The sequence below is a fragment of the Corvus cornix genome, chromosome 1A (assembly GCF_000738735.6).
Source record: "Corvus cornix cornix isolate S_Up_H32 chromosome 1A, ASM73873v5, whole genome shotgun sequence".
NCBI lineage: Eukaryota > Metazoa > Chordata > Aves > Passeriformes > Corvidae > Corvus > Corvus cornix.
Genome location: NC_047057.1, coordinates 28,565,530 through 28,588,808, shown reverse-complemented (window position 1 = coordinate 28,588,808; position 23,279 = coordinate 28,565,530). Strand labels below are relative to the sequence as shown.

Below are 23,279 nucleotides of genomic sequence, written 5' to 3'. Positions count from 1 at the left end.
TTATAAATTGAAATATTAGTGGGTAAATTGCAGTAGTACAGTAAAAATGTACAGTAAAAAAGTGATATAGGGAAAGAGTAAAGAAATTTGAAAAATAACTAAAATAAAATCTTGTACCAAAATACCAGTATTACCTTGCATTAAGAATTGCTATTTTTTTTTAATGCTTCAAACAGTTAATTTTTCCAAGAATTTTTTCACTAGGTAGGATAGTAATTAAGAATGCTTGATTTGTTTAAGCAGATTTCTTTAGTATGCTTTGGGGAAAGGATATCCTTTTCTTTTTGCCTTAAAATGTGTCTATTATTACTGGAAACAACCATAAAAATCTTCATGCACATTTAATATAATTAATAAACTCCAGGTACACAGCACTTGCACAAGTTGATAATTCTGAAGTTTTCTCTCTATTCCAGTGATGCAGATCTGCAGTTTTTTCTGAGATGCTTCAGTCATGTTGTTTCAGCCTCAGGGGAGCACGATGTCAAAGCCTATCTCAGTTCTAGTGGAGGAAAGGCATGAGTTGTTTCAGCTGAAGTGAATGGGAACCAATTCTACTTCAAACAAATTCAGATGATAGCGTAAAGGTTAGGGCTTTGGTGCTATCACACCTGCGAACATGTGATGTCATTATTTCATTGCAGCTTGAGCCAGTGATAGCTGTGGAGTCAGTTAAATGCACTGACTAAATAAACTGTGCTGTTCATAACTGCTTGTATGTATTCAGCTGTCCGGTACCAGTTTTTCATGATGATCATGGGAAAGGACTAAATTGAAAGTACTTTATGCTTGTCACTAGCAAAAATATGATGGCAAAATGTAAGTAAAATTATTCTTTAGTTCTTTTTGTTGGGAAAAATCAAACAATTGAAAGATTAGATGATGTTACCCTATCAACACTGTATGTAACACTCATCTCTGCATAATTTAGAACAGAGCCTATGCGAGGAATACCAGAGTTATACTGTAAACACAAAGTCCAGTTCAAATAGTACACTAGTGATCCTAGTGAAGTTTCGAAATGAGGTAACACCTGCTGCAAGTTAACACTGTCTGTGCTGTTGAATTCAAAAGACAGACACCAACATCTTCATTACTGAGCATAATTTTCTACTTAGAATTGTTGCTTCAGTCTCCTGCAGAGATGGATGTTTCCTTGGATCAAATTTGTAACTTTGCATAGTCACAATAAAGACTTGGGTTTCAAAAGTAAAAACATTCACATACATATTGCTGCACAGTGACATTATTCATAATGTCAAGTTCTAAATAGTTTTAGAAGAAGGTAATGTGTTATATTCAACTATTTCAATGTAAAACATACTAGGAAACTACCATTAATACTTCTGGTACATTGTTTTCCTACATAATACATGTTGCAAAAAGAAATCTTATATACACGTTTGTTCTCCAGAGCTCCTAAAAAGTAGGAGGGAGACAAGATAATAAGATGGTGTGTGTGCTTTTAATATGATTATTTCCTTTATTTAGGCCAAGGTTGAAAAATGTGGATCGAAGTAGCGCTCAGCATTTGGAAGTTACCGTTGGAGATCTGACAGTCATTATTACAGACTTTAAGGAGAAAACTAAGTCGCCACCTGCTTCCAGTGCTACTTCTGCAGATCAACACAGTCAGAGCGGTTCTAGCTCTGACAACACAGAGAGGGGAATGTCCAGGTCATCTTCACCCAGAGGAGAAGCATCATCACTGAATGGGGAATCTCATTAAAGTTTATTTCCTCCAGTTTCTTTAGTCTTTTCAAAACATGCAAATACATAACTTCTGTCACCTGTTACCACATTTTCATGACAGATTAGTCATGCATAATTGATATGTTGAGTGGACATGATGCAGTTAAAAAAAAAAAAAAAGAAAAAAAGTGCAGTGGTAGAAACAATAACAGCATGAAGCTGAGTCAAGGGAGGTTTAGTTTAGATACCACAAAAGGTTTCTCACCCAGAGAGTGGTTGGGCACTGGCACAGGCTCTCCAGGGAAGTGGTCACAGCACCAAACTTGACAGAGTTCAAGAAGTGTTTGGACAATGCTCTCAGGTGCATGGTGTGACTCTGGGCCTGTCCTGTGCAGGGCCAGGAGTTGGACTCAATTATCCTTGTGGGTCCCTTCCAACTCAGCTTATTCTGTGATTCTATAGTAATTTAAATGCAACCTACAAATGGTTATGAAGCATCTTCAGACCAACTTTTTCATCTTCATGTGTAAGGGTGCCATGAAAATGTGGTTTGAATGTTCATTATGCAGTGTTATTGGTATGTCCATTTTCACTTTTAGTTTAGTGAATTCTAACACAACTCTTGGAGTCTCTACTATTGGCATGTACTGAATTTAAATTTTTATAACATAGTTCAAGCTGCCTAAATATGTATTATTTGAGAATTGTGAAACATAGTTATATGTATGCAAGTCAAAGATCAACTTAATCAATTATTGCTGCAACAGAATTTTCATAATAATTATCTTCTTAAAAACACCTGCTGGTACTTGGTGTGGTTAAATAGGAAAAATGTTATTAAAGAAAACATTTGTATGGATTTTTGCCAATGTTTGACACATTTTACTAGATTACTGTTACTGAATTATGTTGATGGTTTTACCAATATTTTTTGACACTTAAAACACTTATTGTAATGTTTACAAGCAAAATAGAAAACACATTCTAAGCATTGATTAGTTAACCTTGCAATTCAGGTAAAGTACTGCATTGTCGCTGTACACTGGTATTCTGTGTTGTGTAACAAATACTGAACCTCAGATGGTGATGCATTTGGCAAAAACTATTTGGAAATATGAAAGTTTAGAAAAGCTTTAAAAAGAACAGAACTGCAGTTTTCATTTCTGCTTAGTGCTGTTTCCTTGCCCCAGATTTTTCTAGTGTCACGTAGTCACTTATGATTTCAGTACAGGAATATATCTGATATTGCACAAGAATAAGGAAATAACAATTCTTTTTTTTTTTTTTTTGTTTCTGAATAAATTTCTTTAATATTAAATTGGCCTATTAGAATATATTATGTCATAAATAATTTGGAAAAGACTCAGTATCCTACTTTATGGCATAAACGGTCAACATTTACGCACTTAGCAATATACTGATACAGAGCAGAACTATTTACAATACCATCTGGTATTATGTAACATTACCAATAAAATATTTTTGTGAATACAGATTTTGCATTTTTGTTTACAACCAATAAGTGTTTTGATACATACATACAATTCATGTATAGATTTTAAATTATATATTCTGGTTCAGTACAAAAGTCCATTTAGCTCCTTTTAGTGAGGTAGTGCACTTACACTCCTGTGAGCCTTTTCTTTTTCATTCAAAGTAAATATATTTTTAAGCCCATGTGAAAGTTGGATGGACCTTCTTGGTATTGAATCCAGCCCCAAATTATTACCAACATATGATATGTCTTCTTAACAGCTTAAAACAATGGATTTTTGTAGCCCCTGACAATTGTGATGTTTGGTGGTTTCTTGTAGTAATGTATTTTTCTGTTTTTAATGCAGTACTTACAGGCACAATGGTACTGTTCTATTTTGTAAGATGCTAGTTGTGAAATACAGTTAGTTGCATAAAATGAGAGTCTGATGTGATATCTGAGAACATACATACCTCATCCCTTGGTGTTGCTGTTTAAACTTTTTAGACATCAAATGTTAATTATAGGCTATTTCAGATGGATAACTACTGACCTGTTTATTATGTATTCTGCTTTATCTTACTAAATAGGATGTCTGTTCATTGCTGTTACCTGGCCAAATTTAGTATCTGTAAAACAATGCTTTTTAAGGTTCTTAAATGTTTTTGGGGCCGGGCTAATGTTCAGAATAACATACACTAGTTTTTAAAAGAAAAATACATGCTTCTCAACTTTATTTTTTTATATTTTATTTTTAGGTGGGACTATTTGCAGAATATACTGATGTAATGGATTACAAAAGAACTGAAACTGCTTAAAGTAAGCAGTTTAAGGATAGTAAATCTCATTGCAAGAAGTTTTATGAAATGTGTTTCTAATTTAAAATGTAGTGAATGCTAACACATTTCAGAATTCCTTGCAAAGAAATAATAATCTATTACCAGTAATTCACTAAATGGGAAATGTATTTTTATTTAAGTTTATGTGAATAAACCACCCAGCACTGCCAACAAGAGGACTCTATCTTCAGAATTAAGTAGCCGTTTGGTTTGAAAGGAAGGATGGAGTGGATTTTACTATGAGTCAACTGTCTCTAGAGAATAATCTCAAAAATGTAGTACAAGTATGGTTATCAAAAGGAATGCAAAAAGTCTCACTGTTCTTTATGGAACAAGACACTGAAGAGCAATTTCTACTACAGGTGCAACAGAAGTCAGGATCTAAAAAGCTGAGGTGGTTTTAATTGAACTATTAGGTTGCCAGAGTTTCATTGCAATGATGCCTGTTTTAGCATTAAGCAAAGTTAGGTTTTTACCTGTTGGTGATTAAAGGGATATGATAATACTGACAGCAGAATAGACAAATTCTAAGCAAAATACTGCATTTGAATCTGTTCGTAATATAATTTAAGTGAACTTCACTTTCATAATTTCTAAATAATTTTGACTTGTAGTAATCCTAAGTCCTTTTTTCTAACTGTAAATATATTTAAAAGCATCTTTACTCCATTTATAAAAAGTGAAAATTTAATGTTGTAATGTGTTCTGATTAGCTAAGTTTCTCTGTGATTGCTCTCTGCATAAGAACTGTTATTTGTTAAATCTATATATGCACCAGTCTGCAACAGCCATACATCCTGGGATGTTAATGAAATGGTGGCCCAACAAAGACAAGTGTGATAGTGTTCCATGTAAATGAGTTCCTTTATGTGCTGATTGATTGTCTGGTTTCAGAAAGGAAAAGGGGGGAGAAATGGGGGAAAATTAAATATAAATAGTTCATTGATAAAGGGTACAGTAATTCAGTCTCTTATCTTCCTAACTTTGCCATTAATTATAGGTGGTATAAGAAAAAGAACAATATACAGTTGAGACTGATTTCTTCTTTTCATTAATTTAAATCTACATATTAGAGATAAACAAAAATTCTTCTCAGTAGCAGGTTGAATTATGCCATATAAAATCTTGATTCCAACAGAGGAGGTAGTAATAAATAAATTACATTTAAAAATTTAAAATTCTTGATATGAAGAGTCTTGATATTAAGAATATGACTGAAGTCTTAACCTATTATGTGTTTATCTAGATATTTGGTGTTTTGGGGCATAGATTGTAAAATCTCAAAAATGGTTTGATTTTATAATTTGTGCACTTTACTTTTTTTTGATATTATGAATAGCACATTTTCAAGTAGCCATGCAAGACAGAATACTTTCTAGAATTTGTTTCTATTGGTTCACTGTAGTGTTTAGGCAGTTCTTCTAAACTTCACATCTTGCAACTTAGATTCTTTACTTTTTTCTCTCCTGTCTCAAAAGCCTGACAGTTTCCTACATTTTGCTGATTGATTTTACTTTGTTATACAGGATTGATTTGGCATGGAACTGTGTTGTGTACTTTTTGTCCAGGGTTCTTTAACTGTATCTGTTTGGGGTTTTCTTTCTCTAACATGCCTTTATTTGGCTCTTCTCCCTACTAGGGAGTCTGGGTGTACTTCATTCAAAATCAGAAACTGTAGGGAAATAGAAAGGCATTTACATTTAATTTCTCCAAAGGCAACAGCAAGTGCTATACTTGTAAATTTAGCCTGTGCCTACTCAGGAATAAGATGGGTAAGATAAAAATTTAATGCTGGTTTTGGCTGGTGGACCAGTCAGTCAAATATGGCATTTTGCAAATGCATACTTCTATCTCAATGGTAAGATTTGGGTGTGCTGGAAATATAGTTTGAGTTTTCAGAGGTTTTCCTAACCTGAAATTATGCCCCAACTTATGTCAGAGCAGTCTCAGTTTGGAAGGTTGTAACTTCAAAGTAGCAAAAACTGTACAGTAAAATCATTCAAACTGTAGAAGCTCGGATGATTTTCTTTTGTGCTCTTAAAGTTTTAAACAGAGGAGAAACTGTTAAAAGAGACTTAGAAGACTTGTCTAAGACAACAATCATATATTGACTTTAGTTTGATATCTAAAGAACCCATGTTTTAACAAGAATTAACGGGGTTTAACCACTATATTAAATTTGGAAAGGTACTTCACAAGTTAATTACAAATCAGTACTCTATAGAAATTATTATAACTTCCTGCCTAGAATGGAGTAAATGGTACAACAGCAATGGAAAACTGCATGCTTGCTGGAAAATGCTATTATCCAACAGCAAGTGATGTTTACATGACCTTCCTAAGACATTGTGCCAAAAGATTGTGATGTCTGTTAATGAGGCCTAGGAGTCCAGGTGTGTTCCCCCTACCTAAACTGTACCATTGGATTCAAACAGTGAAAGAAAACGCAGTGAAAAAAAAAAATCAGTTTCAGGTTGTAGAGTTGTAGTAATGCAGGAGCTGATTACAACCTCTATTTAACTGTGTTGATGAAAATTAATAAAAACAAACCACAACTGAATCACTCTGATGTATCCAATCCTAATCTTGCTCCTTTTATTATGGGAGACAGATAAAAGTCATCAGAATGGACTTGCTCTGTCTTCTGATGGCAGATTTTAGGAGCAGACAGTTTAATGGGCACAGGAAGTTTTAGGTGTACTTTTAAGAAGTTAAACATGGAAGATGAAGGGCAAAAGCATATTCCATGGCTCCTAATGATTATTAATAAGAATGATCACAAGGGATTGCTGTCCCTTTTGGGGTTTTGTAAAAGACAAAATTGTAACCTTATCTAATCACTTCTTGTCCCATATGTTTAAAAAGAAAATTACCACCAGAAAAAATACTGTTCAGTAACAATATTCTAAAAAGTAGTTCCAAAATGTTAATTGTTTTGTAGAAAGTACGGCATATCTTGACAGAGGGAGGAATATTTGAGCAGGACTATGTTTTCAGGATCTAGGCCACCTGGAAAAGTGTAGTCTTTAATTACATAGTTTTCTGTCATGGTTTAACCCCAGCTGGCAAGTAAGTACCACACTGCCCTTTGCACATTCTCCCTCTGTGCAGTGGGTGAGAGAATTTGAAGAGTGAGAGTCGTGGGTTGGGATAAAGACAGTTTAACAGGTAAAGCAAAAGTTGCACATGCAAGCAAAGCAAAACATTCACCACTTCCCCTGGGCAGGCAGCTGTTCAGCCATCCCCAGGAGAGCAGAGCTCCATCACAGGTAGTGGTGACTGGGGCGGAAAAACAGCACTACTCCAAACATCGCACTCTTCCTTCTTGTTCCCTCAGCTCTATATGCTGAGCATGACACCACATGGTCTGAGATATTCCTGTGGTCAGTTGGGGTCAGCTGTCCCAGCTGTGTCTCCTCCCAGCTCCTTGTGCACCCCCAGCCTGCTCACTGCTGGGGTGGGGTGAGAAGCAGAAAAGGCGTTGACTTTGCGTAAGCTCAGCTCAGCAACAGCTGAACTATCCCTGTAGTACCAGCATGTTTCCAGCACAAATCCAAAATGCAAGCCCATGCTAGCTACTGTGAAGAAAATTAACGATCCCAGCCAAAACCAGCACATCTGTGTATAAATATTGATCTTGGTCAAAGCAAAGTGAATGTGCTTCCTCAAGCTTCTAAGATATGTAGCTGTAGACCAATGGACCTTTAATTTACAATGGAGTTACTGAGAAGATAGCTGAGGAAAAGAGCCTATTAATGTATTTTTTGATAACCTGCTACCCGCATGCATGTAATTTTCCTCTTCTGTGTGAAGAAGCAAAAGGATGCAGAAAAAGGAAATAAGCGTAACCCAGGCTAATGAAATGTGGCTCTTTACCCTCTTACCAAGATCACTAGAGTCTGCAAACTGCACATTCTGTTTGGTTCAAAGATAGTCCCAGTGATTTGTCACTAAAGAAGGATGGAGTTGTTAAATCACTTTGCATCTGTTAAGACAAGTGAGGGGTCAGGCCAATTCTACTTTCTGAATACCCACTTTGGGAACACAGAGATCTAATCGGCTGTTTGTAGGCATCTAATATATAACTGCCATCCATGAATAATCTATTTCAAACTGATCCTTCTTTGCACAGAATAAATAAAAGTGCTTCAGTGTCAAGCCCAGTTCCTGATGGCACAGGTCTCTGAGCAGGAAAATCTGGCATCTGACTGATCATCTTTTACTGTAACAGCCTTCAGCTATGAATTAATCTAGGCAAGGGAAATCTTCAGGTTTTATGTATTATCGTTACTCCCACCTCTGAAGGAAACACGTTCTAATTCCTGATTCCTTCTCCTTTTTTTTTTGTTTCTCTTAAGTACATCTTGAGGATGCAGTGAGTTTGAAGTAATTTATTATGCTTGCTTTTGTAAGTGAGGAATTTGACTGCTGTTCCCAGTTCTTCAATTATATTTTGGTAAGATCAACATGGTCTTTCAGAATAATGGTATGGGGAGCTTAGAGGTCAATATCAATTTTGTTTCTATATAATTGACTACCTGAACAGATTCTTGCTGAGCAAACTCAGTTACACTGATCCTGTACCATTCAAACGCTCTGAGGTACCTGGCATTCTGGGATGCCAATTATCTGCATTTCTGCAAGTGATCTTACTCTATGCAGGGAGGCTTCCATATGTCGCAAAATAAGCAAAATTCTTTCCAACTGATGGAGGCAGAATGTTGCCAAGTAAAATGCTCTTAGTCCCTGCTGGAGATGGAGATCTCAGGAGCATGCACAGATACTGAGTTCTTTCTTAGCTTTCCTACAGAAATTCTGAGTAGGCAGCTTCTGTTTCTAAAATGTGAAACACCTTCAAAAACCCCCAGTCCAACAAAAAGACAGAGGATAAGGAGGGGGGGGAAGGAAGAACAAAGAAAATGTCTTTCCAGAATAATCCCTAGAAGAGCCATATAATGGTTTCTTTGTCTTTTTTTGTCTGTTTAGTGTTCCTTTCTCTGTGTACTGTAGTGGAAGTAGGCAACATCACACTTCTTAGAGGTGTGTCTTGCTTTATAATTCTTGATACCTGTTGGTTCAGTGACCTTTGGCCTAATTATGAATTGAGTAGTAAATACCATGAACATTTCACTCTTGGATACAGGTTATTTATTGAAAGGGCAGAAGTTTTGATGAAAGAGTTAGGAACAAAATTAATTCCTCTCATACAATTAGCCACTACACAATTTTAAAGGGTCTAATTCCTGGACTGCTAAGAAAAGGATAGCTTTTTGTTGCAAGTGTAATAAGAACACAGACTAGAATGGATGTGGTTTCTGAAGAGTTTTGTGGCCAGTAATTCATATGGCTGTTTTCAGTGATTATTCCACACCTTATCTTGAAGGGTTGTTAGAGCATCCTCACAAACAAATCAAAACTACCAACAGTACTGTCAGATGCTCTTAAAATTTACTAAGTGCCTTACACAGAGCATCACTGAGGCAATGATTCAATTGCAAGGAAGTTTGATAAAAGATTTGCTCCTCTGGATGAAGTCACAGGTTATCAGTTGTAACCAAGGTGATGTTCCTGGTTATACACATTAGAATCTTACATTTTATTGCTGATACAAGTACCTAACAAAAAATAGTCCAGAAATTTTTGAGGCTTTCAATTTGTAAAACATCCATTCTTTGGAGGAGATTTTTTCTTCTAGTCAGCTGTGATGGTCTACTGGAATATCACAGAAGTGAATAAAACTTGTGAGTATTTCTGGATGCTTTCACATTTCTCAGTTTCTCAATCAATGACAGTATTATCTTTCTTGGAAAGGGGTACCTAAGTTGGTTTTGTTCATAGGGTTTATGTTTATCCAACTAGTTTTTTAAGGGTTTTATTATTAGAAAAAGGGCTTGTTATTTTGAAAATAAAAATCTTACCTGCCAGGTGTCTTCCCCAAAATGAGTAAGTGCCTTTTCTGTTCTGACTCTTAGAAGTATTTACTTTGTCAGATTGAATCTGAATGTCCTGGATAAACCAACTATTAAGTACTGAGAGCTACCAATGGCTTGAAATCCTTTCACTGAAACAACAAAAGACAGATTGTAAGCCACTTGAATTATTTTGAGACCTGATGTTATCAGAAGTTTTATAACTGCTACGAGTAGTATACTTCTAAGAACAATGTAACTTTTCAGGAACTTGATATTGATAGGAAATAAATATTTATTAAAAGAAGTATATTAAATAAATATTTATTTACCAATTTGAGTAAGAGAAAATGTTACACCATGGGGGCAACAGTCTTGCTGTTAGCAGTCCTGACTACTTAACAGAAAGTAAAACTGAGGCCCTGGACTCTAACTATAAAAAAAAGGGTGGTATTTGGTGAGAGATTGGGACTGTAAATCTTATGTCCATGTTCTAATAAAGTAATTTTTCCTACCTAAGTCTTTACCAATTCTCAAAGCAGAAAAGAAAGCATGAGCAGATATCAGTAAGAGGCCCTCTGGTTTAATTGGTGCTGCTTCCTATCTCTAGAGGATTTTTTTTAAAAATTTTTTTTTTAAACTTTGCTCAGGACTGGTACAGCTGAAAGTATATTTTCCCTTCATTCTTAAGCCTAGACTTTGAATGGAGTTTCTCTGAGACACTTTTGTAGTGAAATCGTATTCCCTACAAACATTGAAGACAAAAATAAACATCTCTGTGAATGAAAGATTTTGTGTGGTTGTAATTTTTTAATATATGCAAATTTCATTTAAAAAAAGTCTAAAGGTACTCTAGGAAAACCATAGTATATTGATCTATTTAAAAGGTCTCTGTGTAGCAGTCAGAAAGTACAACTTGCATCATGAGATGCTACAAATTTTCTGTCTGATAAACTATGTTCAATTCCAGTTAAGCACTCCTTTAAATATTAAAGATGGCAATACTTTGCATTTAGCCTAGTGTATAGTAACCCATTGGGATACTGCCTCCAACTGACCTCTTCCTGACCTCAGTTCAAAGACTATATTGAACAATTTAAAATTCTGAAAGCTTGGCAGGAAAGCTGGGGGGAAGTATCTGGAAAGAAAGAAACAGTAGGAATCACAGTGCAAAGACTATTGTTTTTCTATGATAAATGCTACACAGTTAATGATAATGAAATTGTTTAAAAATTTATGCCCCTATAGTTATTTCACATCGATGACATATTGTTGGTTTCAGAGGAGCATAAATAGATGGTTTTGATGCCTAGAATAGTGACACACATTGAAATGCCTTTCCCAGGAATAAATAAATACTTCTTGCCTGTGAGCAATCTGACAAGAAAGTATTTTTGGTGAAAACAAATGTAAGTGCACTACAATCTTGATTGGCAGTGGTGATGCTTAGGGTGTCTTATGATAAAATGGTAAATAAAATTATTAAATTGTTCAGAACCTCTCTCTGAATGTATTTGTACTGTCTAGGAGAAAGTGCAAGAAATACAAGTGGGCAATTTGGAGATAAACAGCAGACAGTGGGAATTTGATCGCAAAGTGCCAAGAGGACTCTGCTAATTTACTGCAGAGATGATTCATTACTGCTTTTGGTTATGATGGAAGTTGAGATATTCCTGGGAGTACTGCTTCTGAAGCAAGAAACTATGAAAGCATCTGTGCTTGCAAATTAAAGTAACAAAGGAGGTAAGAAACTTGAGAAGGGGGCTTTGTCTAAGGCTTCATGTCATTGTATATAAAAACTGTTCTTTGCTACTGAAGCAGGTTATAAAACAGTGGTCTATGTGGGTTCTCTCAATTTGTCTTCAATTCTACAGTTCCCATGTTCAGTTGTCTGAATTGTTTGTTGTTTGTGTTGCTTTGCAGCATGAGGCAGGGGTCCTGCAAGGCGTTCTTGAAAGAAGCTGATTCTCTTGTAAAGACTGTCGGAGTTTCCCATTTGTGTAGCAGGTAACTGAAGTGTCGGCCATGAGTATGGGACCTCCACTCCAAGGAGGCAGCATGGAAGACTGATGCCTCCTTGGGTACAGAATGCTTTAAATGCCACGCTGTCATTGTTGGGCACAGATCCCCAAGTGCAGGCAGCAAGTGTTGGGAAACTGTTGATGTAACTACCAAATTGGATACTAGCAGAAATACTGACTAAATTGGCATCAGATACCAGAATAGGGCTATTGTCACTAATTAAAGGAGTCTAACTTAGTCTTACTTACTCATCTATTTTGCAAGAACAGAAGGGATTCAAAAGAGGAGAGCAAGTTGTAAAGCTCTCCTATCACCCTTTTATTAATTTCTTTCCACTATTGACTGTTCAGTAAGACTGCTACACAATTATGGGTCTGAAGATCAAAACAAATTTCTTAAATTCCACACAAATGTTTTGGCAGCCATGGGAGATCACAGCATTCCCCTGCAGATATGGGCCTGGTGCCTGGAGATAGTTTAGGACAGTGTCCAATTTTTTTTTACCCTTTCTTGTCCTGGAAAAAAAAAAAGAGTAAAAACTAAATTAGTAAAGTTACAGGTTAAAGATAGGCAAAGGAAGGCTGAGTTATGCGTAAGTACAATCCTGAGCTAGCAGAACTTCAAATTATTCTGGGTGTTTCCGGCTCAAAGTTCAGCACTGCACGATATCCCAACTACTCGCTGGCTCTGCTGCCGCTTGTGCAGCGGGATGGTCTGAGAACAATCCAATTGACACCACAGCTAAGGCAGTGTAATGTCTGCACTCTCCAGGGCATGCACTGGGCAGCGCAGGGCAGGCTGACTGCTCACAGTAGGTGCTTCTGTGAGCTTCAGGCATGACCAAGGCTGTCACCAAGTGTGAGGGTGCTGGGTGCCTTAGGCACTTGTCTGTGATGTGGCTGTTCTATTCAGTGTTAAAAGAAGCGGTCAGCAAAAGAGGGCAATATTAGTGTCTTATCTGATTATTCAAGTACTAAATGCTTTAAACAACTACCACATTTGACTGTTTTGATGTAGTCATGGTTTTCAGTTTGTATTTATAGAAATTAAGCAACCCTTAGAGAAAAAGAGAGACAAACAGTAGGATTTCTCTATCTCTGACATTGTCTCTACATTGGTTGACATGTTAAATTCTACTTGAAGGGGGAATAAAACCAGGGTACAGATGAACAAAAGAAAAAGGTAAATAAATTGGCAAAGTCAGTCAACACTTTACCTGGTTTGACTGACAGACCACTTTCCAAAACACCTCCTTACTGAATGACCATCTGTTGTCACTTCCATTCGAAATAGGAGCTACTGGCTCCAGTGTATCATCTGGCTTGCACTGCTGAATGGCTCTTAAGGACCTGACAACTCTCCTAGACCTGTATTTCCACTTATAAGGACAGCTGGCAGTTGTAATTTAATTTTTTTTTTCCATTTTAGCTGTTTGCTAGATGCAGTTTTGCTTTCCAAGACATGCAGCCTTTTTCTGATAGGAAAAAATAAATACATAAAAGGCATAAAATTTTTACATCAAACGTGAAAAAAGAAACCCTCAAATAAAAGCAGTGGTTTTCTGTTTATGGTCTGAAGATTTCCTGAGCAAATGCATTCATTTTAAGGATCTTCAAAAAGTGAAAAGAATAAAATACTTAGTACAAATAGTATAAATTCACTGTGTGGAATCTGCACTGTTGCTGTGAAATGGAAAAGGTAAAAAGTAGTTACCTTGGGTAACTACTTTCAGATTATTTGATATATTTCATCTTAAAAATTGAACTTTCAAGGCATAGTGCAAAGTTACTATTGCACATGTTTACTACTAGTAAATATTTTTCCTATTAGAGGAAAAAATATATTGTAGAAATTAAAAAACCCTGATCTGGGTGTTGCCACTCAAAACACTTGATGCTGTAGCAAACAACAGCAGGACACAATAAGGATTTTTAAACTTGTGTAGTTATATGTAAACAAAAAACCAAGCAAAACCCAGCCCTGCTTGCCTTATTTCTATATTTTTTTGTATATGGTATGTATTTGTGTAAGTAAGTAAGTTTGCTTTGACTCTTCACCGAAGTACTTAAACACAAATCATAGAATCACAGAATGGTTTGGGTTGGAAAGGACCTTAAAGGTCATCTAATTCCAACCCCCCTGCCATGGGCAGGGACACCTTCCACTAAACCAGGTTGCTCAAAGCCCCATCCAACCTGGCTTCGAACATTTCTAGGGATGGGGCGTCCACAGCTTCTCTGGGTAGCTTGTTCTGGTGTTCCCCATCTTCATAGTGAGTTTTTTCTTTCTTGTATCTGACCTAAACCTACCTTCTTTCAGATTAAGGCCATTCCCCCTTGTCTTACCAATTACATGCCCTTGTAAGAAGTCCCTCTCCAGCTCTCTTGTTGGCCCCTTCAGGTACTGGGAGGCTGCAGTAAGGTCTCCCCAGAGCCTTCTCTTCTCCAGGCTGAGCAACCCCAGCTCTCTCAGCCTTTTTTCATAGGAGAGGTCCTCTAGCCCTCTGGTCATCTTCATGGCCCTCCTCTGGACTCTCTCAACAGGTCCATGTCCTTCTTATGTTGGGGACCCCAGAGCTGGATGTAGTACTACAGGTGGGGTCTAGTGAGAGTGGAGTAGAGGGGCAGAATCCCGTCCCTCGTCCTGCTGCCCACGCTGCCTTCATGCAGCCCAGGACATGTTTGGCTTTCTGGGCTGTGAGCACACATTGCCAGGTCATGTTGAGCTTCTCATCAGCCACTGAGTTAGAGACAAAGACGTCACGTAGGACAGCTTCAAATGTTTTGCACAAGTGCAGGTATGTGACATCTGTGCACTTCCCTCATCCACCAACACTCTGAGCCCACTGCAGAAGGTCACTGAATTTGTCAGGCATGATTTGCCCTTAGTAAAGCCATGTTGGCTGTCACCTGTCACCTCTTTATTATACCCATGCCAGGTAGTCTTTGGAAAATTTTAGATTATGCAAAGAAACAAAAGCCCAACATTTATAATCCCTTCTGGACTGATATTCTGGAGCTTTATATGTAGAAATCTTTACAGAAAAGAAAGGACTTGACACACAAAAATTGAAAAAAAGATTAAAAGAAAATTCTCTTTGTGCTCCTAGAGAGTATTCATTCTGCTTTTTTAATATAGTAAACTACTAAATACTGTGCAAGTCTACATATATAGATGCTTATTTATTTACTTAGGGCATGAAAGTTGAATTTTCTTAAGAGGAATGATACAAATATTTTGACTAATGTTTATTAACTTGCAACTGTTCACAAAGCATCTATTAAATAAATTTTGAAATATACTATTGATGAAGAAATAATTTATTCAAATTAGAAGAAACTAGGAAATTTGCAAAGTATCACACCACTTCCTGAACTGCTTACAATGCAGTTTACTTAATTTTGTGCAGTATTGTCCTAGATGTTTTTTCTATTTCTATTGCCCTGGGGTGTTATCATGGTTATCAACAATAATTGTAAAATATTTTAGGCTCTTGCTTGAAGTAGGTTGAACACACAACAATGCTAAACAATGAGAGCTAAATAGGAAAGGAATGGGGGAAGGTAATAATATTGTGGTCATCAATAAAAGTTGATTTTGAGAATTTTTGTTAATACTTTTATACGTGAGGAAATTTGAAGGGTTAGGTTCAATAAGAGTGGAAAGTAGTTGTACCAAACTAAGTATTTTTCTTAAAAGATAACAGGAAGGGAAAAAAGTGGTATCTGGCAGCAAGAGAAAAGTATCATTACCCCAAGAAGTCTGATGATACCATATGTACAACACATGGCAGCAAAGCTGTTTCTTCCTGCTTCCCCAACCTTGCAATCTATCATAGCCAAGTGCTGACACTGCAGCTTGTATGAAGGGGCATGTGAACATCAAGGAAGTGTCTTTGCCTTTGAAAAACCCTTTACTGGTCTACATACAGGGCAGCATTGACACAAATCTATCAGCACAAAATCTTATTGCTTTACCAACTTAATGGTTTAATTTTGTGAAAGAACAAAACCAGGGGGAATGATACAAATGCATCTGATTAGGACTATTTTTTTTTTTTATTTAAGTTGATCTGATTTATCTCATGATCTAATGAATTGCTAGAATGTTGGTTTCCTGTTCTGGCTCACAGTGACTGCTCTTATGACCCTTGAACACACTTGCAGAAGTATCAGATGCTGATTCTTTCAAAAAAATTGATTGTCTTAACTACTTATTTAACACCCATAGTTTATGAAGATAGCTTTTTTCTGGATTTGGGCTATTTTCTGGACATAGTAAATAGAATTGAATCCTAAAGATACAAAAGTTACCGTGGCTAAATAACTAAATTCTAGTCAAGAAAAGGATTTAAAGATTTAGACTCATTAATAAAAGGAGAGAATCTTGTGTCTAATTGTAACTCTTCATGTTTTGAGTTAATTAAAGACTGGCAGACCTTGTAGCCTAAAATGTTACATATTTTTCATTAACTATTCATGGTTAGTAATAAAGATACATAATTATTAATCTTTAAAGACTTTATAAACTGAACTGGGTAATTAGATACTGTCTGATAATGTTTTTTTTTCTCAGTGATACAATTCGGGTGTGGCATTTCAGTAACTTTTGCTTATCTTTCTTGCTCACAAGGCCAAGTTTGTAGTAAGAAGCATTTTATCTTTTATCAGACCAATTGATAGATTAAATGGACAGATTTTGCAGTGTGAAAAAAAGCCTTGTGTAAGTTTAGCTGCTTTGGCCCCCAATAGCATCAGAGAGCTTAACAAAGATGCTTTCTTTCTGCCCTTGCCTTAGTTATATTCTTAGAGCACTGCAGATACATTCTCATTCATTAATTATTCACATATTATTGAACAGCACTGAATGAAGAGAATCCTTAAAATTCGTATTTGGGTAATGACATGATCGATAATAATAATAAAAAAATCTCCCTATGTCACCTCTCTTTAGCACTCCTTATTTATTCTTTTCTCCTCTAAGAATATAGTTTCTTCTTCTGAAGGAGGAGACCTTTATTACTGGCCATCTGCCACATTCATTCTTGGTGCCACTATAACACACTTCGGACCTCATTTTCCCTGGCTGGAACACTCTTCCATATAAAAGACAAGTGTCCCACCTCAGCAGGGATTGAGTGGTCTCTGCTTTTAAGCTTGCTGTCAGTAAATACTCCATTGTATCTCTCTACTCTGACTCTCATATTGCTGTGTTACTCATTCCCTGCTATATGGACTTGACAGTGTGTGTAAGGGGCTGTGAAGTGGGAGAGTGCAGGAATTCATGGCACAGGTCAGCAGGTAGGTATGCGATGAGAGCAGTGGACCCGATTTTGAGCAGAAACACAAAATCAGGGAAGCTGAATGGCAGGGTGTGGCAGAAAGCACTGAGGAACAAAGAACACGGGGGCAGAAAGCCCAGCTAAGACTTTGAGTGGTGCTTTCAGAGCTAGTTCTTTCTGCAATGCAAGCCAGTGATATCTTTCCAAGTTCTTTTTACAAATCCTCTACCATTTAATCTATGACTCTCCCATCATCACCCTGCCATATTTGGCCTGATTTCTCATCATCCTCCCTAGTTCCTTACTTCTCTTGAAATCTACTTTTTTTTTTTCCCCTCAGCCCCAATTTCCCTGTTTGTACCTCTTAGTAATCATCCCAGTATCTCCACTGCAAACAGAGTTGAGTATCCCATATTTTCTGAGGGCCACCTTTTCTCCTCATTTCTTCTTTTATTTTGAGGAAGAGGTGATGAACAATTTTGGCGTTATTTCTCTTCCAACTACCAGAGTTGCCAGCTGGCATCCTGCTTTCCCCCTTCTTTTAAGCACAGCCAAGAATAGCAGTAAGCTATGGCTCAGATTTTATGGGCATTCATGTATAACATACATCCTTAGGCTGCAAAAGCTGTAACAGCTATTTTTTTATGCTTTATTGTAAATCATATTGGCATTTTTCTTGAAATGCAGGGTCCTGAGTGGGGTTATTATCACTTATTTTAAAAAAGGATGTTTCCAGTCCATAGAGAAAATGTGAGCCGAATGCACTGTAAGGACAAAGAAGTAAGCAGAATTATTCCAAACTTGGTTTGTTTTTTTAAAAAAATCAGCATCAGAAGCTGAGGGAGCAGCACTGAATGATGACTTTAAAATACTTACCTTGGCAACAGTATAGGTTAGTTAAGCTGTTAGGCTGTTGCTCAGTGGTCTGGGCTAGAGAGAGGGGATGCACTACTGTATTGGATTCAACTGAAACCCAACCAATATTCCCCCCATCTAGAGAGATCTACAGCTGTTATTTCTTCTGCCACTTCCCAGGCCTACATTTTGTTGTCCAGAAGCATGACATGGTGAGCTAAAATAGCCCTATCTTTGCTAGTGACCGCAGACAAATCCTTCAGGCTCAGTTCTCCAAACTTGCCTGGCCCAGCAGCACCCACCTGCTCCTCGAGCCAGGGTACTGTGCAGTCACCTGTGTGCCAAGGCCAGAGGAGGGAAGGGGGCTGGAGTCCAAAGTGATTTGCATGCTCAGATTGTGTCAGCACAAGGAGAAAGAATGAACACCTGTGTAATTTCAGGTGCCTAGGGCATGAGTGGGAAAATCAAAAAATGGGTAAGGGTTGAAAGGGACCACAGTGGGTCATCTGGTCCAAACCTCCCTGCTCAAGCAGGGTTGTCCTAGAACACACTGCACAGAATTGTGTCCATATGGTTCTGGAATATCTCCAGTGACAGAGACTCCACAACCTCTCTGGGAAATCTGTTCCAGTGCTCAGTCACCTGCACAGTAAAAAAGTTTTTCCTTATATTCAGGTGGAACTTCCTGTGTACTAGCTTCTTCTGTTGCCTCTTATTGCTTGGCACCACCGAGAAGAGTTTGTCTCCATCCTCTTGGCACCCTCCTTTTAGATATTTATACGTATAGAGCATCCTTGTGCAGAGGCAGCTGTGAAGATTTACACAGGAAAATCGAAGTTAGTGCAACAGAAACATTGAAAGTGTGGAAGGAGTGTCATTTTGAGGCTTTAGCCCCACTTTTGCCCTTAATGAAGACACGCACTCTGTAACAGCTTTATATTCTTCTTATATTGAGGTTCCCAAGAATGCACACAGGATTCAAGGTGAGGCTCCGCACCAGCGTGGAGCGGACCGGGACATTTCGTCTCTCGACTTCTCCCAGGGACCCATGTTCGGGAGGCTCGGGGACGAGACCACGCTGAGCACAGGGCCGCGATGGAGGGATGCATCGGGAAAAGGGGGCGTGCGGCTTTTTTCACTTTTGGGGCAAATAAACAGTGGGCGCCAGTGCGGCCCCGCCCTGCGGCCCGGCCCCGGCCCCGGTCCCGCCCCTGCCCGCCCCGCCCCGCCCCTCGCACGCCGGGATCGCGCTGGGCATCGCGCCGCTGCCGCGCCCGTCGTGCTCCCGCTGCCGCTGGAGCCGCGGGCCCGCCCGGCTGTGCCGGCGCCGGGCGGGAGGATGCGGCGGTTCGCGCGGGTGGCGCTGCTGTGCCTGGGCTGCGGCGTCTGCTCGCTGCTCTACGGCCTCAGCCAGCTGGCCCTCTCCCTGGAGCAGGGGCCCGGCGGCGGCGGCCGGGAGAGGCAGGCCCGAGATCCCGCCGCGCCCGGCGCCCGGCGGCCGGCAGGGAGCGCGGGCCGAGGCGAGGCGGGGACCGGCAGGTACGCGGCGCGGGGGCCGGGGCCGGGCGCGGGCGGCGGTTCCCGCCGCATTCCTGCGGGGAGGGGCGGGAGCGCGCCAGTCTCCGTCCCGGCCGCGGGCGGAGCGGGGCGCGGGGGCCGCGGGCGCCCCCGGCTGCGCGGTGCCGGCCGGGCGGCGGCGCCGAGGCCTGGAAGGCGCTTTCGGGGGCAGCGGGTGGTGATGTCTGTGCGCTCCCTCCCGGCGTCCCGCGGGCCGAGTCCCGGGAAACGGCGGCTGGGGAAGCCTTAAACAAACAAGGAAAACTTTCAGGAGTGGCGTTGCCGGCGACCGAGGCCGCCCCCGTGCGCGTCCCCGCGGCTCTAAGCCCGTCCCTGGTTGCTGCTTGGTGGGATAGGACGGGTGAAGCGAGGAGGGTGCGTTTCCTTCTTCCAAGCAGAGAAAATTTCACGGTGCTCCTTCAGGTCTGAAACCTAATAACTTTATGATTATCAAATATAACTTCATTGAAGCACAACTGTTTATTATGGGGTACCTTAATACAGCCAGTCTTCTCACAGAAACTAGTGAGTTCAGTTCTATAATTAAAGGGGCGTATGTCCGAGCATCTCACACTCTGCAGACCTGCATAGTTCTGTTGCCTTCTGTCAGCAGAAATTTTAATGTGGCCAAGTGATGAATGAGATTATGGAATGGAAATTCCTAGTTTTCCTTTAGATTATAGTTTCATAATCCTGTTCACCTGTGGCTACCGGAAGCCTAACGCCAGGAAAAGAGGCGTGACAAGAGATGTGTTACTGAAAATGGAGGAGAAATTAGGACCAGACCATTCTGGGTCAGCCTAGCTCTAACTCTGCTTAGATTCTACAGGAGTTTAAAGCAAAGTGAGTTTATTGGTTTGGCGATGATCACTGCTTCCCAGCGCTGTACAAGCTCTGGCGCCCCCCAGTCCTTGCGCTGCTTGTGCTCCTCTGAGCACACGAGTGAGTTGGTGTAGTGACCTGCTTGAAAACTACCTAGTTTTTGGCCAGCTCAGCGCTCTGTATTGCCTCATCCTGTAATTATGAAAGTGTCGATGCTGGTGCAAAGGACTTACGGAGGATGGCAGGATGACAAGCTCTGATTTAATAATCTTAAAACACCATGAAACAGCATTCTGAGTTACTAGGGGTGGAGTCAGCTGAAATGTGAAATCCAGCTTTTGACTGGTGTAACTACTTAAAAGAATTTTTTACCCCATGTTTTTGGTTTAGTTCAAGTTAGTACAGATTAGAATGTGAAAAAATGTGAGGATGATTGTTCCTCACTTCTAGTTCATGATTAAAAACTTGTGAGTGGCTGAAATCTACTAGTTCTAAATAAAAATAGGATGAAGAAAATCATATGTATGATATTTGCTTTACTAAAGAAAACACGAAGTTTAAGTAAGGCAAACTTTTGTTGGGTAGAAGATGATAATCTAAATAAATGATTTGTTTTATTAAACACTGAAATGACTTTAACATGTATCATACTACTGGTAAGCAAAAGAAGATCCAAGTTTATTTTAAAAGCTATACTGTTTTAGTAGTTGTACTAAAAGTTTAGTTTTTAAATTAAATACATGGAGAAGAATCTCAGCAAGGTGCAAGAAGCTTCTTGCTGCAATGACATCAGATGAGATATAAATCTGCCCTGTGTTGTGAAGTAGAAAAGTTTTACTAACTGAGAAAGTTTTTTCCTAAAGGTCTCAAGTGCCACAAATAATTCCACTGTATACAGTTTTGTGGGGGCATAGCTCCTTGCAAAAACAGTGTCTGTTGTCACCTATGTGGGAATTTTTTACCTATAAACTGCTGTCAAGCTGAAGGCTCAGGATAAACATTCCCTGTTGTAAGTTATTGAAACATGCTGTTTGTGCAAGCAGTGTGTGCAAAACTTATTTGTGAGTCAGACTCTTAGAAAAGTCCCTAAAAGGCTTTTGTTTAAGGAAAAACTCTGTCCTGTGGCAGTCAAGAAATGTTCCACTGAATGTTCCTTTAGATGCATTTTTCAATTATTCTTGAGTATTAAACTGTGTTACATTGACTTTTGTAAGTGATACACACATCTTGTTGAAGGTCTTGGTGTTTTTCAGTTTTTATACATCAGCTGCTTCTTCAGTGGAGACTGAGCACAATGGCCACATGTCTGTTTTATGCCCAATTCTGACTGTCTTGTGATCATGTAATATCCTGAAGGGTTCATAACCTTACAGAGTAAATTGCATTTAGATCACCTTCTAATCCTTGAAGTTTAACATTTTGTATGCATTAATAGTAACTTTCCATAAATGGGTTGCTTCAGCTGTTTTCAGTGATAGCTTTAAAATACATTTCAGCAAAGCAAATCTAACTATCATCTGAAGGCACTCATGTACTCAGCAATGTTCTTGTTTTTTCTTTCACCACGAAGTGTTTTCTTTGCCTGAATAGTCTAGTTTGGTATATGCCACAAGGGCAGGGAAAGCTTGACCATGCTCTGGGAGAGGGGCAGGAGATGTTGAATTTGCTGTTAGTTTTTGGAAACATGCAAACATGAAAACTGCAAACCTTGAATAAGTCTTTGGAATACTACACCTAGAAGAATTTAGCAATGATGATGACATGTTTAAGAAGAAAATAATTTAAAAGGAAGTAACATATTGAAACTAGAATTACAAGTTGAGGCAAGAGCCTCCAATAAACATAATAATTCAGGGGAACTTATTGGGTAATCAGTTTGGTAAGGAGTTGTTTGTTTCAAAGGCTACTCTAGCCTGAGGAACAAGAGAACTGGAGACTAAAGGCTTGTATCTTGAGACTTGATATAAACAGCTGAAGAACACTTTAAGAATTTAATAGCTAAACATCTTCATAAATTACTTGGACGCAGGACTGGAAGTGATACTAAGCAAGTTTGCAGATGGTACAAAACTGGGAGGAGCTGTTGACTCCCTCTAAGGCAGGGAGGCCCTGCACGGAGACCCTGACAAATGAGAGGGCTGGGCAATGACCAACCATATGAAGTTCAACAAGGGAAAGTGCCAGATTCTGCACCTGGGGTAGGGCAGCCCTGTATGTAGGTACAGACTGGGGAATGAGATGCTGGAAAGGGTGTTTGGGTGCTGGAATAGGGTCCCCAGGGAAGTGGTCACAGCACCAAGGGACCTGGGGGTCCTGGTCAGTCAGTGGCAAGTTGAATATGAATCAGCAGTGCCCTGGCAGCCAGGAGGGCCACCCGTGTCCTGGGGTGCATCAGGCACAGCATCACCAGCCGGGCAAGGGAGGGGATTGTTCCGCTCTGCTCTGCACTGGGGCAGCCTCACCTCGAGTTCTGGGGGCAGTTTTGGGCACCACAATGTAAGAAAGATACTAAACTGTTAGAGTGTGTCTAAGGGAGGGCAGCAAAGATGGTGAAGGGCCTTGAGGGGAAACTGTATGAGGAGCAGCTGAGGTCACTTGGCCTGTTCAGCCTGGAAAAGAGAAGACTGAGGGGAGACCTCATTCCAGTCTGCAACTTCCTTGTGAGAAAAAGAGGAGGGACAGGCACTGATCTCTGCTCTGTGGTGACAAGTGACAGGACCTGAGGGAATGGCCTGAGTCAGGGGAGGTTGACATTGAATGTTAAGAAAAGGTTCTTCCCCTAGAGAGTGGTTGGGCACTGGCACAGGCTCCCCAGGGAAGTGGTCACA

At 39.4% G+C, this 23,279-nt stretch overlaps 2 protein-coding genes across 6 annotated transcripts in view; both read left to right on the top strand.

Moving 5' to 3' along the window:
• The window catches only part of YAF2 (YY1 associated factor 2), a 32,170-nt gene extending 21,468 nt beyond the window's left edge, over window positions 1-10,702 (top strand). The window contains exon 4 of the mRNA XM_039571334.1: window positions 1,492-10,702. Coding sequence (XP_039427268.1) covers window positions 1,492-1,729 — 238 coding nt within the window. The 3' untranslated portion in view covers window positions 1,730-10,702. The remainder of the gene's footprint in view (window positions 1-1,491) is intronic.
• Window positions 10,703-10,796: 94 nt separating this feature from the next.
• GXYLT1 (glucoside xylosyltransferase 1) overlaps window positions 10,797-23,279 on the top strand; it is a 40,343-nt gene continuing 27,860 nt past the window's right edge. For 2 of the 5 annotated variants that reach the window (XM_039571333.1, XM_039571331.1), the window contains exon 1: window positions 19,379-19,611. In XM_039571333.1, the coding sequence (XP_039427267.1) occupies window positions 19,412-19,611 (200 nt within the window). In that variant the 5' untranslated portion in view covers window positions 19,379-19,411. Of the gene's footprint in view, window positions 11,658-11,793; window positions 11,922-19,378; window positions 19,612-23,279 lie in introns of those variants that run through there. The other 3 variants (XM_010413590.4, XM_039571332.1, XM_010413591.4) reach the window with 3 other exon arrangements.